General features: G+C 41.2%; 2 protein-coding genes across 4 annotated transcripts in view; one reads left to right on the top strand and one right to left on the bottom strand.

Annotated features, from left to right (window-relative positions):
• Nucleotides 1–2,886: 2,886 nt before the first annotated feature.
• Nucleotides 2,887–13,718, top strand: part of PCED1B (PC-esterase domain containing 1B) — a 214,286-nt gene continuing 203,454 nt past the window's right edge. For all 3 annotated transcript variants that reach the window (XR_012921433.1, XM_076007205.1, XM_012752252.3), the window contains exon 1: nucleotides 2,887–3,077. The gene's annotated coding sequence lies outside the window, so the exon portion shown is untranslated. The remainder of the gene's footprint in view (nucleotides 3,078–13,718) is intronic.
• On the bottom strand, nucleotides 11,088–13,508 carry AMIGO2 (adhesion molecule with Ig like domain 2). The gene has a single exon (XM_012752760.3). The coding sequence runs from the start codon at nucleotides 13,506–13,508 to the stop codon at nucleotides 11,943–11,945; it is 1,566 nt and encodes a 521-aa protein (XP_012608214.1). The 3' UTR covers nucleotides 11,088–11,942.

The following is a 13,718-nucleotide window of genomic DNA, read 5'->3' on the forward strand; positions in this document are numbered from 1 at the left end:
AACAGTACTTACTTCAGTTTGGTGGTGTTTAGATTAAATGAAACAACACGTATGAATCTTGGCTCTGCCATCTACCAGCTGTGTGGTCTTGGGCAAGTTTCTAAATCTCTCTGTGTTTCCATTTGCTCATAGGTCAAGTGGATTTCACAGTACCCTAAATCAGAGGTTGTTAAGAGGACTACACAGGTTAGCTCACGGAATGCACTTACAGAACTCAGGCAAATCAGCAAGAGAAAAATCAAACAACCTCATTAAAAAGTGGCCAAAGAACATGAACAGAAACTTTTCAAAAGAAGACAGACTAACGGCCAACAAACATATGAAAAAGTGCTCAACATCTCTAATCATCAGGGAAAAGCAAATCAAAACCACAATAAGGTATCACTTAAACTCCAGTGAGAGTGGCTTTTATCAAAAAGCCCAAAACAATAAATGTTGGTGTGGATGTGGAGAGATAGGAATATTCATATGCTGCCGGTGGGACTGCAAACTAGTATAATCTCTGTGGAAAGCAATATGGAGATACCTCAAAGAGGTACAAGTAGATCTACCACTTGATCTAGCAATCCCATTACTGGGATCTACCTAAAAGAACAAAAGACATTCTATAAAAAAGACATCTGCACTAAAATGTTTATAGCAGCACAATTCACAATTGCAAAGATGTGGAAACAACCCAAGAACCCATTAATACATGAGTGAATTAATAAAATGTGCTATGTATACATCAGCCACAAAAAACAATGGTGATCTAGCACCTCTTGTATTATCCTGGATAGAGCTAGAGCCCATTCTGCTAAGTGAAGTATCACAAGAACGGGAAAACAAGCACCACGTGTACTCACCATCAAATTGGTATTAACTGACCAACGCTTAAGTGCACACATAGTAATAACTTTCATCAGGTGTCTGGCAGATGGGGGGGAGGACGGGATGGGTATATACACACCTAATGGGTGTGGTCCATCTGGGGGATGGACACGCTTGAAGTTCTGACCAGGGTAGGGCAAAGGCAATCTATGTAACCTAAACATTTGTACCCCTGTAAGATGCTGAAATAAAAATAAAAATAAACAAAATAAAATAAAGCAATGGTCGGCACACAGAAAGCACTCAATAAATGTTAGCGACTCGTTTTGCATTTTCACTTCTTTTTCATCGGTTTTATTGTTCATGGCCAGAAATTAGGTTGATGCGATGACAATGACACAGACATGGAAAAATACTGTAGTATAGAGATAGTGTAATATGCCAAGAGGCTCGACCTGCTGAGTGCGGTGTGCTGGCCACTCTCAACGGAAAGCAGAGAGGGCTTGGAGTGGGGGACACCGACGGAGATGAGAGGGTTGCTGGACAGAGACGAGCCCCCGAGCGTCACTGACACTGAGCCAGCTGCCATGTGGGGTGGTCATCGTCACCTGGCCTTCCACAGTTCCCAAAGCGCTTCCCGCGCACCACCGCATGCCACTCCCCGCCTTCCCCGCAGTGGGCGGGCGCCCTGAGCCGCCAGTCCCCACGCCACGCGTCCCACCCCACTCAGGTTTCTTCTTTCGCTCAGTTTTCGCTGGTGGTGACACAAGTTTCTCCTCATACCCAGGAACTAATTCAGAAGATACACTGCCATGGAAGTTGCCGGAACTTTGCACGTATTGACAGGAGAATTGGCGGTTAACTGGCCTGTCAGACCGCAGGGCCTCCACAGAGGTCACCTCCGTGCGAACGAACGGCATCCCTGCTGTTTACCCACCGAAGCAGTCGGAATTCCTCTGCGCGGAACTGGGTTCCACAAACGCCCTCCCCAAAGGTAAGAGGCAGCTTGCTAAACGTGTGTCAGCCCTGCTGCCTCATACCTTTCAGGCCCAGCCTGATTCCTTTCAGGCCCTTGACGTGTGCTAATTGGCACTGCTCCCTTGGCAGCTGCGGCGAGGAGACAGGCATCCGCGTCTTGCTCCCCTGCCCTCAGCATGACGTCTCTGCGTAAGTACCCAACGGGGTGCCTTAAACGAGTGGGAAATATATGCTAAATGGGCACTTAGATGTATTTAGCGTATTTATCACTGAATAGGACAAAACTCTTCACATGCTCTCTTAGGGGGTGAAGAAGAACGTCACCAACTGTGGGCAAAGTAGAAGATGTGCTACATGGAAATCAACCATACTGTAGACAGCACGAGACTGTCCCCCTTCTCGCTTCAGAGTTTATCGTCACAGGGGCCAGTCCCACAGCTCCTTCCTTCCTGGGCATTGATTCATTCATGCTTTCGATAAATGGTTTCTTTTTTAATTTCAGCGTATTATGGGGGCACAGATGTTTAGGTTACAGATATTGCCCTTCCCCACTCAAGTCAAATAATTTCTGATGAAGACCCCAAAGGCAATGACAGCAACAACAAAAATAAATAAATGGAACCTGAACAAATTAAAAAGCTTCTTCACAGAGAAGGAAACTTATCACGAGAGCAAACAGACAACCTACAAAATTAGAGAAAATATTCTCATGCTACACATCCGATAAAGGGCTGATAACTAGAATCTATATAGAACTCAGGAAGATCAGCAAGAAAAAAATCAAACAACACCATTAAAAAGTGGGCAAAGGACATGAACAGAAACTTTTCAAAAGAAGACAGACTAAAAGGGCAACAAACATACGGTACATGTTTATTATTTGTGGGGACTAGTTCTGTTCTCAGCACTGGGAAATACAACTCCAAACAAAACAGAAAAAAATTCCTGCCCTCATGGAGCATACACAGTAAGTAAAGTATATCGTAAGGCAGATGGTGTTGAATGTGATGGAGAAAAATAAAACAGGAAAGGGTGCAGGGGCGGTGGCCTTGGAGAGGGGTGTGGGGTTTGACTTTAAGTAACCTGGTTGGAGGCCAGGTTGGGTAAAGACCTGAAGGAGGCCGAGCTAGTCCAGCAAGAACCAGGAAAGGGTATTTCAGGAAGTGGGGAAGAAACGCAGAGCATCTGTGCTGCATGGCAACGTGCTTGGTGTACACAGAGGCAGGCGGAGTGAGCAGAGTGAGTGTGCGGCACAGCAGCGGGTGTGAGACCGGAGACCTGGAGAGGTGGTAAGCGTTTGCAGGGCTTTGTCGGGACTCAATCATGGCTACACTTTAGAATTTCCTATAGAGCTTTCAAACCAAGTGAATCCGAATCTCCAGGGTAGAGCCCAGGCCTGGGAATGGCTTGGAAATCTCCACAGGAACCTCCAGTGAGTAATCAGGCATTGGGAGAGAGTGAGACCTAAGGTTCTTAGCAGGGGAGGGATAGGAGCTGATAGATGCTTCAGGGGGGTCGTGGTGGCTGCAGTGTTAAGGACAGACCCCAGGAGGGAAAGGGTAGATGCAGGCAGACCAGCCCGGTTCTGCAGTGGTCCAGGGGAGGGATGCTGGTGGCTTGAACATGGGATAGGGTGGTGGAAAGGGCTCAGACTCCAGGTATATTTTGAAGGTAGAGCCAAGGGAATTTTCCTACAGATTGGGTACAGGGTGTAAGAGCAAACAAGCAGTTGAAGATGACACCAAGGTTTTAGGCCTGAGCAACTGGAAGGATGGAATTGCCACTTGACCAAAATGAGAAAGACCATGAGAAAAACCTGGAAGGCATGTCTAGACCATATATAAACACTTCACATGGAAATGCCCATAGATAGTAAACTCCTCAGTACCTGATACTATAAAAGGCTCACATAGTTTTAAGAGAGAGTGCGTTGAGTGGGGGTGGAGGGCAAGTGTCTATAGCTGAGTAGCTTTAAGGTCATTGGATAGCAAATAACAAACATGTGTTGCAAGCATTTTTAGAAATACGTAGAGAAGATGAAGATGCAGCCAGGAAAATGTTCCCATATATGCCTCTGCCTCCATCCCCTCTAAATCTTTTCCTGTGGGAAAAGTCTTCATTGCCTGGCAGGAATCCTGGCAACTGCCTCTAAATGCAAGAGCAGTGGTGCTACTGGTGGACAACACTCCCATTTCCCCAGTGTGCAGTACTTAAAGCTCAATACCCTGAGTGACAAACAGCAGGGGAGTTTGCCAGCCACCTCCTCACTGAAAGTGGAAAATCCCTGTAGAGCAACGACTGCGTCTAGTTCTCTAGGAAAGCCTCAGCTCTTGTATGGAGCTGTATATGACTTCATTTTCAGAAACCTTGCCACATTCCTAAGATGCTTAGTGTTCACCAATTAAACAAGAAAAGAAATGTAATAACACATTTGTCATTCAAATCACTACATACTAATTAAGTCCTTATGACAAATTATTTATCATAATCAATGATATGCTTTTTCAATTGAATCCTTATGTGAGTAAGATTTATTAACACACGTAGCTCCTGAAAAACTTGGCCCAGGATCAAGCCCTATATTTCCTCTGGTTTTGGGAAAAAGTCAAAGTTATTATAAATCGTTGCTTAGGAAAGCTATTTGCTATTTTCTTTACTGATTTGAAGTAGGTCAGATTGAGAGCTGAAGGCTTCCCTGAGGTTGTAATTAAGTATGAATATTAAAAAAAACTGAGAACAAATAAAAAAACAAACAACTTCTTTTAGGCTTTCACATCATAGACTTTTAATTGTGTTTTCACTTCAGGCAAGATACTTTCTTTGGAAAAAGGGAATGTAGTTGAAAAATGGATTTTTTTTTAAACCATGCAATAGCTCTACAAGCCTAGACTTTGAGAAAGATTTGCTTAAGCATGAATGCTTTGGAGAAATACTTAACAGGCAACATAGGGGCAAAATTGCACACAAATGCTCAGTAAGCAGCTTGAACTGTTGTGATTTAATTCTTCAGGTCAGTCTGATGGGTTTTTCCCCCTTGAAAATTACATCTTTCTGTCTCTTCCCACCCAAATCATTCACTCTTCTAAAACTGGCTTAGTCTAATCAATGTCTGAGCTAGAAAAGTAAATTTAATTACAGTGAGGCTGGGGTAAACATTAGCTCTAAGCCATTTCTTGGTCTATGGAGTGATAACTGAATTAAGTAGGATTATTTCATCATTACCATATTAAGCTCACATTGTTACACAAGAGAAGCTAATATTTCTAACTCTTTTCAGCCTAGCAAAATACGCTATCAGCATTTACATGAGCCAATTTAGTGTGTTTCCTCCTTGAAGAGCTATGCAATGGGAATGCATTGCAGCTACATTTTCAGTGCAGGGGGGGGGGAATGTGAAATGAGGAAGCGGCACACTGGACCCCATCCAAAGGCTCTAGTGATCAAACTACCTGAGGGCCTCATTATACCGCAGTTCCACGGATGCTGGCGCCCTTGTTTCCTGATAGCCACTGTAGCTGAATCCCCGTGGACCCGGGGCACACTCACAGTCTTGCCTTCCATCGTGTCTGTTGCCAGCTGTGGAAAACAAACAGGATCTCTCTAAGCATACATTCTTCCTTGAAGCCTCTGCTTAGGCATTATTTCTTCCAGGAATCTTTTTCTTGACCTCCCTATCTTTGGGCATTTCTGTCTCAGGGCACTTGCCTCATGATAAAACTATATTTCTGCTTTTCTTTGAAGCCTGGGAATAGCTTGATCATAGCTGACCTCTGGGTCGCCTGCAGGGACAGGCACATACTAGGTATTTAATACCATTTGTTGAATTAATGAATGAACATACTTGAAAAGCTAAGACGCACAAATACCTCCTACGTGCTAAGTGCTGGATCAAGAGATGGAAGACATAGCCTCCAGAAGTTGAGGATCCGGGTCAGGAAAATGGGGAATGTCTAGAGAGCCCCAGGAATAAAAGCCAGCATTGGTGGAAGGCCAAAGCAGTGAGCTGCCAGCGTTAGGGGAGATCACTGCAAGGGAAGGCACAGAGTAGAATCTTAACAGCAGGGCCAGACCGCAGAAGGTAGGCAGCCTCAAGCCAGACATGAGGAGGCAGGAAGGCAAAGGGGATATGATGAGCAAGGCCCTCTTGTGGAACTGAAAAGTATTACAGTTTATTACAACAGACATTAAGAGACTGGGTTCTGGATTCAGACAAAACTGAGTCCAAATCCTCATCCCTTTACTACAAGCTTTTTCAGTAAATCACTTAACATTCCTACGCCTCAGTTCCTCCACCTGTAAAATGGACATGAAAATAATATCCTCCTCATATATATGAGACAAAATGCATAAAGCCCTTAGGATGGGGCTTACATATAAGAAATGTTATTAGTGTCATTATTCTCATTCCTCATGGCATGACTAGGACACATTTAAGTGTTCAAGCCCATGTCACATTAGCTCAGCTGGTTCAAGCGAGGTCTCAGCCAATTATCTTCCTTCTTCACCTCCTACTGGCCATTATAGTCACTGGTGGACAAATTAACTCTTAATTACTCTTGAATTACTTTAGGTTTATTCGTTTACTCTCTCTGGTGTATCGTAATCTTCTTTAAGAGGATGGAGTAGTTATTACACATCATTTATGGCTCCACAGTATCTATCAATGCTCAATAATCTTCTCTTGGTTACTATCAGCCATTCATCACCATGAACCTTGATCCCATGATCCTTGACTCCATGACACTAACATCCTATGGACAATACACAAGTCTCTAAAAGTATATTTGATACTCTGCTAACATATTACCTTGTAGAAAAGTTTAATCAAGTAAGCCGGCAAGGCTGCCTTGTGAAATAATTTAAAAATTATTTTGAGAAATCTAATTTTAAAATTAGCTGGAAAAATTTGCCATGGGGTCTGCATTGTCTCTACCACTTTTCTAGAAATTTAAAACAAATTCTCTGATACTTCATCACATAGAACTTTTTTACTCTGTAAATCTGGGTCATTTTTAATTAAAACATATTGATATTAATCATTTATTCATTGACATAGTCTGATATGTATTTTATAATGGGAAAGCAGATATTTATTTTGCTATTAAGTAATTTCATGTATGAAGTGCAACCAGAGAAAAAAGCCAATAAACTGGAAGAAGCCTAGTCTACCAAACTCCTATCTTCTCAGGTAGATTTCCAACTTTGCTACTTGTGACACATTGTGTTTTATAGGAAAAAAATCATGTCCACCTTTATTATGACCTGTGATCCCGGATCTTCCATTCCTCTTCTCCCCAGACTTGCTGTGAGCATAATTCACTCTTATATTTACAGAGAGTTTATTTATGATCTGTAAAGCCAATGGCTGTACAAAGTCATTTTATTGGTAGAGCACCTATACTATTACTGTGTAGAGCTTTTAAAAAATGATTATCATGATAAAAGAGCTTATCAGCTGGGTCACCTGGAAAAATTATTTATCCTTTTGGAGCTTCTTGTCCCATCTGTAATATTTCCCACTTTTCAAGGCTACTGTGATGAGAATGACAATAAATAAACACTACCTCTCACATAGTAAGCATTGTAGAGAGGAAGGGCATGCCTCTAACCCTTGCCAGAGAGAGGCAAAGATATAAAATGTAACCAAAATGTTTGTACTCTCATAATTTCCTGAAATTAAAAAAAAAAAAAAACACTACCTCTCACAGTGTGCCTGGTACTTAGTAGGTGTTTAATAAATTAAAGCCAGTATACATGCCATATGCACATTTTATAATTTACAAAGTGTCTATTTTTTCCACATTCTCTTTATTCTGGTTCTTATTATAAAAGGGCTCCCTTCCCTGGAATCTATCTATAAGCAACAATGGCCCCTTAAACAGTCCTCTAAATTATTCAGGAGGTTATTATAAGAATCTTTATTTCTACTTTTTATATGTTACCATCCAATAATACTTGCAAGGGAAAACTAATTATCCTCTTTCCACACGAACTTTTGTATTATAATACATAAAAAAACGAGGGTTTGAGGACTGGCTATCAGGCAGGGAGGGATGAGAAAACCATGATAAGAACCTCAGTGCTCTCTCTAAAAACTATTATTCTAATATATTGGAAAAGCAAAGGAGTTTGGTTGTCTGTAGTTAAAATCTGCACTTAAATACCTTTGGAATACATCCTCACTTTCCTATGATCTAATCAAATTTGAAAGCTCCAAAGCTTTTGTTATGAACCTGATCTGTTGTAGCTGCTTTCAAACTAAAAATAGCTTAAAAAATGAAAGAATTAGGGATTTAGTCATCTCAAAGTAACTATTCCATTCTTCATACTTTAGAAAAATTCATAAATTATAGCCAACAATTTATGTTTCATTTAGCATCAGCAAATCAAACCTCTTTTGCTTTTGTAATATATTAGAATTTTTTTAGAGGACTAAGATTCTTTTTATTAATAAATCAATCAGCAAATAAAAATATTGTATTTTGATATAGCCTCAAACACAGCATTTGCTGTGGTCCCATTTCAGGATGTGTTTCATCAAAACAGGCAGAATCAGAATTCCATGGCAAATTTTTAAACAATAGGATGGGCAGGCCTTACCCCAAACTTCCTGAATCAACATCTCCGGCTGAGAAGTAGGTAGAGGGCTAACTGCTGGGAACCCTTGTTTGTTTAACTCTCCCCTGAACGCCTACTGAGGAGCTTAGCTTGGGACCTCCTGCTAGATCAGTTGGTAAGCCAAATGACACTGGAAGGTGGCAGTAAGCAAGTAGCAGCTGTGGCAAAGGAAAAGCAATGCCATGACAGGATGCTTAGGCTGTATCCTGTTTCTACAGTGCTTAGTAGGATGATCCAAAATCAAATGTCTTCTCAGAACTTGGACTGCCAGTGTGTCTTCCTGTCCCTCTTATGTTCCCACCCCCATAAGTTTCACCTACGTCCCTTCTGATGGGCATCTTGGAAAAATGTTTATTTATAAAAATAAAAACCATTTTTCTGTGCAAATCATTCAAGCAATTAAAGCTAAAAAATGAATATATTTAAATGTCTCCTAGGCCAAACAGTGAGGACTAATGCAGGAGTTGACTATAAATAAGAAAAATTTTTAGGCCATTCTTTCAGATTATAAATCTTAAAAGTGCATATAAAAATTTAACTCACAATCAGTTATGGAATATATTATCATAAGCATACAGGAAATAGTAGACCTCTTCATTACAGTGAATTTATGAAGCACAAATTAATTTTGTTCCTATGTTTAAAATACATGTGATCAGGCTCCTACCAAAAAATTGATACCCTCAAGAAATTAAAAATTCTACATCACAGCTTTCAATCCTATGCTTTTTTTTTTTTTTTATCACCATGCGTTCCTATTTTTGCTCAAAACATGACTTTGCTTTTCAGTATTCAGGATTTTTTTCTATTTTCTTTTGTTTTGGTGATAGGTATCTTGGTTTCTATCTCAGCTCTTCCTATTTTTTTCACCAGTGAGTGAGTGTTAAGACTTGCCAAGATTAGGCTTTACTAACCCCACACTCCTAGCACTGTCTGTATTTCCCTGCCAAATGCAACACTTATTTCCCAGGATCAAGGATTTGAGGGCTGGAAGGACCTTAGGCATCCCATCCAGAAAAGATTCAATTCAGGAATCCTCTTTCTAACTTCCTTGTCAGGGGATGGTCCTGGCTCTATTACACTTCTAAAGTCAGAGTATTTATGGCCCCTTGTGGCAGCCCCTTCCTTTCCCAGAGAACTTTTGTAGTTCAAGAGTTATTCTTTGTGTCCAGCCTAGATGTGTGATCCTAAACAAATCACAGCATCTATTGAGTCTGGGTTTCTCCAAATCTGAAGAAAGGGGTGATGATTTCCAAGGTCATACAAATCACAGAATTCTTCCTAATTATTTAAATGATTAACCAGAATAAAATGTTTACCGGTAACATCTTTGGCTCTGAAAGGTTACTGTCTAAAGCAGGGGTCCTCAAACTTTTTAAACAGGGGGCCAGTTCACTGTCCCTCAGACCGTTGGAGAGTGCGCACTGTGGGCCTGGGACAGTCATCTGCTAAGCAGGACAGGCAGCGTCAAAAACACCAGGAGGGCTGGATAAATGTGCTAGGCAGCCCACGTGTGGCCCACAGGCTGCAGTTTGAGGACGCTACTCTAAAGGGTGAAATCAGCATTTAAGAGGCAGGAGTAGTAAGTTTAACATCATGCAATAAGGAATTTTCAGTGCTACTGTGAAGTAGTTTTTGCATCTTAGTACCTAAAGAGACACTTCCTAGCCACTTGTTCCTTAACCCCCTGCTGCCCAGTCTGCCACTGAGAGTCTAATAAGGGCACTCACGGAGCTCTCACCATGTGTCCATTATTATTATTACTGACTCCACAGAAAACCACCATTGCAAAGTCAGTGGTTGATATTCCCTCCTCATCTACTTCTCTGCAATACGTCACTGTTGCCTACTCTCATCCTCTAAACATTCTCTTTTCTCTTAGCCCCAGTTACAACAATCCTTGATTCTCCTTTGCCCCTTTTTGATAACGTTTTTGTCTGAATCCTTGGTTCTTCTGCGTGCCCATCCTGTTAAAGACAGCCATTCCTGTGGACTTCTTATCTTTGCCAGGGAAGATGCTGAACCCTAGCCTTCCTTCTGCCTCTGTCACTAATTCACTGTTCAGCCTTAGGCAACAGACAACCGTTTGGGGGCCCCATTCATCCCTGAGAAATGGGAAGGAGCGGGGCTCAGTGATCAGGAACACCCCTTTGAGCTATACAATGCTATGCTAGGCTCTCTTAATCCCATTCCTGCACTCCATCAGTATGTGGTAAAGTTTCGGAAAGCCAGTGTAAGTCTGTGATGGAGCTAAGACCACCAGGAAATCATCAATTCCAGTATGGGAAGGAATTTCAACGCTATTGTGTCTGAAACCTTCATTTGATAGCTGAGGAAACAGGTTCAGTGAGGGTACCTGGTTACCTCATGGCAGAGACAGAAATAATAAGGAGGTCTCCTGGGCTCTCACTTCTTGCAAAATTGGAGTTTAAGTGTCTTCCAAACCAGGTAAAATGCATAATGATATCAGAATAAAATGTGATATAGAAGGTATAAATTGATATAAATTTAGAATACATTAAAGCCGTTCCCCCCCTCTTTAAAAATAAATTCTATTCTATAAGAATTTTGGAGAGAGATTTGCTATAGGTGGTGCTTTACGCAAAATATCATAATCTGATCACATAAAACATCTTAGATTTATGTTTTTAAATACCCAAATAAAACAAAACATCAAGTCACACATTACATATATTTACATTAATTCAAATGTCCAAAGCACAATACAGCAGGGTCTATTTAATAGTTCACATAATTTAAGATTTACATATACACAAGCATATGAACAAATATTAATGTGCTAGAACAAAGATTTAAGAAGTTACTCAGACATTCTGGTATTGACACCTACATATTTACGGGAACAAATAATGATGACTTCGAACTTTCGATGAGATCTTTTATACAAGGATACAGCATGGAAAGAAGACAAGTGAACAAATGTATTTTCCTTGCACTATTTATCTAACACCATATAGGATGATGTGGCCTTATCCAGATTTTATTAGCAGAGTCTGTTTACTCGTCTGAAATAGTGATTTTGGCTGAATAAGTCCCAAATCCAACTTTACTTTATACTTTGCTGCTTGATTCTTTCTTCCATATCTTTTAAAAATGAAATAGGACACTAGTGCTTTTCTTTAAAATAACTCAACTTTGGTCCTAAGAAGTTAGCAAAGTCTATTTTTAAAGAACACTAATACATGAAGTTTATTTTTTTCTTTTAAGAATTTTGAATAAAGGGATAATGTCAGTCATATCACCTCTGGGCCAGCTTTGAAAAGATCCATGGTGCTAAAGGCTAAGATATTGTTATTTAGAACTTAAACTTTGGAAGACAACCCCATTTTTCTCTGGCACATTTAGGAACCAAAGTGCTTTACCTCATTTTCTATCAAAGATTTTAAGAGACCATTTGCTTGTCTTTCAAAAATCAAAACAACACAATTTCTATCCTGCTGTTTATTTTGTAGACCACACACAAAGTTAAATACGAAGAGATTAAATTATGACATCATACAAATACAGGCACAAAATTAAGTGGACGCCACGAAGGGTGTGTCTGAAAACACTGAATTGACTGAATCTGAGTCAGATTTCCCCCTCGCGGACTTTAAGATGCCCTCGGCTATAACCGTCTCGCTGGGAAAGAGCCTGACTTTCCCATTCTGCCCCGCTGCAGTATCCTTTAGGGGTTCCAAAAACACCACTCTTTTACCTGCTCCTGCCTTCCGTTCATCAGTGGAGGCATCACTAGCAGGGCCGGGACTGAGAATAGATGAATGGGCATTGCTTTGGTTTAGCATATTTTTCTGTCTCTTAGATTTACACTTGCAGGGACATGGAGTCAGATAGAGGTACAAAAGTACCAAAATGATACTGGCCACACAGGCAGCAAGAGTGGTAAAAGCTGTGTTAAATGCCTCATGAGCATGGGATCTGCTAACAGTGAAATTGCTCACGTTTATTGTGACATCCACAGTTTCATTTAACAGGCGTTGCCTATTCATTGCAATACAAGAATACACTCCAGCATCCTCAAAACGAGGGCTTTCTATAACCAGAGTTCCATTGTGAAACACTCGAAAGTTTTCCATCTCTTTATCTGGCTCCAGCAGTCTGTTATCTGGACCCACCCAGATGAAATCAGTATTTGCATTATCAGTCTTGCTGTCACAGTGGACAATCAGTCTTTCCCCTACCTGAGCCTCATGAATAAAGCCAAGTGCACGGAAGGAACCATTGATGATGCTGTCAGAGCAATTCATAAAGCTATCTTGGAGCAGTAGCACCTGGTGGGAGTGCTTGGAGTCAGACCATAGGCGACAGGTGTAATCGTTCTTAAAATCCATCACTGAGCTAAAGTGCCTACGATACCAAAAGACCAACAATGAGTACAGGGAACAATCACAGATAAATGGGTTTCCGTGAAGGTAGATGCCTCTCAGCTGTTTTCCTGGCACTAAATTTATATGGTGCATTGGCAGGGAAGGAATCCGGTTATAAGAAACATCTAAAAACATCAGTTCTGCCAGCTTGAACCTTCCAACATACAAATCCATAGGAAACTGTGTGAGAAAGTTTCCGCTTAGGTAGAGTTTTTGCAATTGGGAGAGTCCTCCAAATGCTGAAGGATCAAGATAGGAAATGTGATTGTTGTAAAGTAGGAGCACTTCCAGAACCTTCAACTCTTGGAACACTGCATTTTTCACCGTCTTCAGCTTATTGGAAGATAAGTCCAGACACTTCAAATTTGGAGTTGTGGAAAAACTGCCCGTGGAGATGCTAGTGATGTTGTTATGACGAATAATTAGGGTGTTCAGCTTTACAAACGACACTGGAATCCACTCCGCATCCAGAAGCCCAATTCTGTTATAACTCAGATCCAGCCTCTTAATCAGTCTGAAAAGGTTCCCAGGCACCTTGGACAGGTTTTTGTTGGTGCAGCTGACAATGTCCGTCGCACAGATGCAAGCGGTGGGGCACACCCCCGAGGCGCTAGGGCTCACAGTCACTGTGATCACCAACAAACACAGCAGCTCTCTGCAGCCAGGTCTGACAGCTCCTGGCAGGGTGGGCAGTGTGTGTAAGCGAAAAGACATTATGGTCGCCTCTGAGCCTCCTCCTGGTGTCTTTTCCACCAGCTCAGCCTTCCACCAGGGAACCTGGTAAACAATATTTAAGAAGGGGTAAAATGCAGAAGTTAACCACCACTAGTTAACCCTTAAGAGTATGCCTTACTTTCTTTCTAGTAACTTCTGAAATGGGTTTTATTTCACACTGGGGAACTCTTATGTTTCCCCTTTACTGTT

This window comes from Microcebus murinus, chromosome 10, assembly GCF_040939455.1.
Source record: "Microcebus murinus isolate Inina chromosome 10, M.murinus_Inina_mat1.0, whole genome shotgun sequence".
NCBI classification, from domain to species: Eukaryota; Metazoa; Chordata; class Mammalia; order Primates; family Cheirogaleidae; genus Microcebus; species Microcebus murinus.

What these genes read in the sequence shown, in the direction of transcription:
- AMIGO2 (XM_012752760.3), bottom strand. Translation starts at nt 13,508, where the DNA reads ATGTCTTTTCGCTTACACACACTGCCCACCCTGCCAGGAGCTGTCAGA.